Source organism: Callospermophilus lateralis, chromosome 3 (genome assembly GCF_048772815.1).
Source record: "Callospermophilus lateralis isolate mCalLat2 chromosome 3, mCalLat2.hap1, whole genome shotgun sequence".
Lineage (NCBI taxonomy): Eukaryota > Metazoa > Chordata > Mammalia > Rodentia > Sciuridae > Callospermophilus > Callospermophilus lateralis.
This window is the reverse complement of record NC_135307.1, coordinates 80,077,464-80,080,404: the sequence shown is the minus strand read 5'-3', so window position 1 is coordinate 80,080,404 and position 2,941 is coordinate 80,077,464. Positions and strand designations below refer to the sequence as shown.

At 38.9% G+C, this 2,941-nt stretch overlaps 1 protein-coding gene across 1 annotated transcript; it reads right to left on the bottom strand.

Annotated features, from left to right (window-relative positions):
• Positions 1–292: 292 nt before the first annotated feature.
• On the bottom strand, positions 293–1,243 carry LOC143393946 (olfactory receptor 4F3/4F16/4F29-like). The gene has a single exon (XM_076848439.2). The coding sequence runs from the start codon at positions 1,229–1,231 to the stop codon at positions 293–295; it is 939 nt and encodes a 312-aa protein (XP_076704554.2). The 5' UTR covers positions 1,232–1,243.
• Between the last annotated feature and the right edge of the window lie 1,698 nt (positions 1,244–2,941).

Below are 2,941 nucleotides of genomic sequence, written 5' to 3'. Positions count from 1 at the left end.
AAGAGAATGAGCAGAAAGCATCTCTTAGTTATGTTTAAAAATTATCAAAGTAAAAATACTCACTGTGTTATTATTATGAATATTTAATGATTTATGTTATTAACCAGTGCAGGGTCTGTAGCATGGGAAGTCCACTACTAGATCCCTGTCTCCTTACTTGGTGAGAATACTAGAGATACACAAGAGCATGTTGACATACCTAAATGTAATGTAGTGCACTCGATCAAAAATTTCAATGACTTTATTTTTCCCATCGTCGTTGAGTGTAGAGTTGCATTTTGGTTTAGAGTGTTTAGGACATCTTCCTGTAACCCACAAGCTGATAGAAAAGTTTCCTCATTGCTGCCTTCATCTCCTTGTTCCTAAATGTATAGATCATTGGATTCAGAAAAGGAGTGATAACTGCATCTAAGATAGCAAGAAATTTGTCCACATGTGATGAAGGGAAAGGCCAGGTATAGAAGAAGATCAATGGCCCAAAGAATAAAATTACCACAGTGACATGAGCTGATAAAGTGGAGAGGGCCTTGGATAAACCACCTGAGGAGTGTTTTTGAACAGTAACCAGAATGAAGATGTAAGAAATGATCAGTATGAAGAAGGACCCCACAGAGATGAGTCCACTGTTGGCCGTGACCAAGAACTCCAGTCTATCAGTCTTTGTGCAAGCAAGTTTAATGAGCTGAGGGAGGTCACAGTAGAAGCTGTCCAGTACATTTGGGCCACAGAAGGGCAGGTCTACAACAAAAGCCAATTGGGCCACTGAGTGGATGAGGCCAATGATCCAGGCAACAACCAAAATGAAAATGCACATTCGTGGGCTCATGATAGTCAGGTAGTGCAGGGGCTTACATATGGCCACATATCTGTCAAAGGCCATAGCTATGAGCAGCACCATTTCTGTGCCCCCAATAGCATGAATAAAGAAGATCTGAGCTATGCAACCCCCAAAAGAGATTGATTTGTGTTTTCTAAAAAGGTCATAAATCATTTTGGGGGTTGCAATGGAGCAACCTCCCAGGTCAAGAAATGAGAGCTTGGCCAGCAGAATGTACATGGGGGAGTGTAGGTTAGGGTCAGAAGTCACAGAGAACAAAATGAGGAGGTTTCCCATTAGACTTGCTAAGTAGAACACAGAAGAAAAGAGGAAAAGTAGAAGCTGGATCTTCCATGAGTTGGAAAGTCCCAGGAACACAAACTCAGACACCACCGAGTGGTTGGCTCCATCCATTGTCTCAGAGAGCAGGACTGTCTCAAGCATTACCTGGTAAAGGAAAGTAACAAAAAACAAACAAAAAAAAAACAAACCAAAAAACAAAAAACAAGCTTTGTAGGAAATCACTGGCTACATGAGTTTCAACTTGTAAGCTAGAAATACTGTCTGAGCAATGACAAACCCTTTTGCCATTCAACTATAGCTGCAAAAGTAAGCCACTGCTTCTAACTCCCAGACTCTCTAAAATTTTCTGGGTTTGAAAAAGAGATTAGGCCAAAGAAAAATAAATAAAATAAATAAATAATAAAATTAGGAATCAGAAGATCACTGGAGGAGTAGGAATTCTCTGGAATAATATGATGATGGAGGGGAAAGGGCATGGAAATGAACTCTGATTTCTCCTTCACAGTTTATTACTCCTGCTCATGGAATTCCCCAAACTTCAAGCAATTTCTCATGACCTTTGTTTTCCTCATGTCTTTACTCCTGTATGTAATGCTATCACTCTCACTAATACTCCCTCATGTTTAGCTTCATGCTATTCCTGTTTTATCACATCATATTCACTTTTTTCCTCATGAGGAGAGGAGATAATAGAGAAACCCTAAAATTCCCCGTTGGTAGGTCAGTCCAGGGTGTAGAGGGATTACACAGCCTGGGCTTTGACAGCATTCTGGCACAGTACAAGGTCATAAAAGGGACTCATGATGCAGAATCTAAAGGTGGATGGAGTAAAAAAAAGGATAGTAAACAAAATTACACAAGAATGATATTTGCAGATCAACATCCATGCCATATTAACTTTCGCTGGTTCCTGGAATGGTAGAAAGAAAGAACGTCACACTTCAATCAGAAGAAAATGAACATGTCCTATCCCTGTCCTGAGGGAATTTGAGTACTCGGTTCTTTCTACCATCCCTCCAAACTCAGCTTACTTCCTGAACCCAGTTTTATCATCTGTAAAATAAAGGGGCTGAGGCAGGTGACATTAAGCAATCTTTTCAAGTGTAATGTTTTTATTATTTTATCATTCAGTGCTAGTTGCTCTGTAATGAAGCTCACCACAATATTGGTATTCTCTTCACTGAATTGCTAATATATTTGCATCTTTTCCGTTGTTTGCAGTTGGGTGTATCTCATATTCCATAGAAAGCCCTCTCTTCAAATTAATCTCCCTCTTTTCTAATTCACTCTGTGAGTTGATTAACCACATTGCAAATCTGCTGTATCATTTATTTTGTCATTTATCGCAATCATCAACAAATAATCAGCAAACATCTATTAGATGTCTATCATCCCCAGTGGACACTCTGAACTTCATGAAGTATATTTAAGGCTTTTTCACCCTAGCACACATGTACAAAATGTAAAAATCAGTAAAAAGTAAACTATTTTAAAACGTCAAATAAGGCCAGGCTTGGTGGTGCACACCTATAATCCCAACAATTTGGGAGGTTGAAGCAGGAGGATCTAAAGTTCAAAGAGTTCAGCAATTTATCAAGGTCCTGAGCAACTATAGAGACACTGTCTCAAAATAAAAAATAAAAAGTTGTGGAATGTAGCTCAGTGGCTGAGCACTGCTGGGTTCAATCTTTTTAGGAAAAGAAAGTCAAATAAATAATATGATAATATGATTTTTTGAAACAAAAAAGACACCCATGAATCAGGGTGATTAGGGGTGTCTTCAGAACAAAATCATAATCTGTGCTGCAGATTAAGTGATGG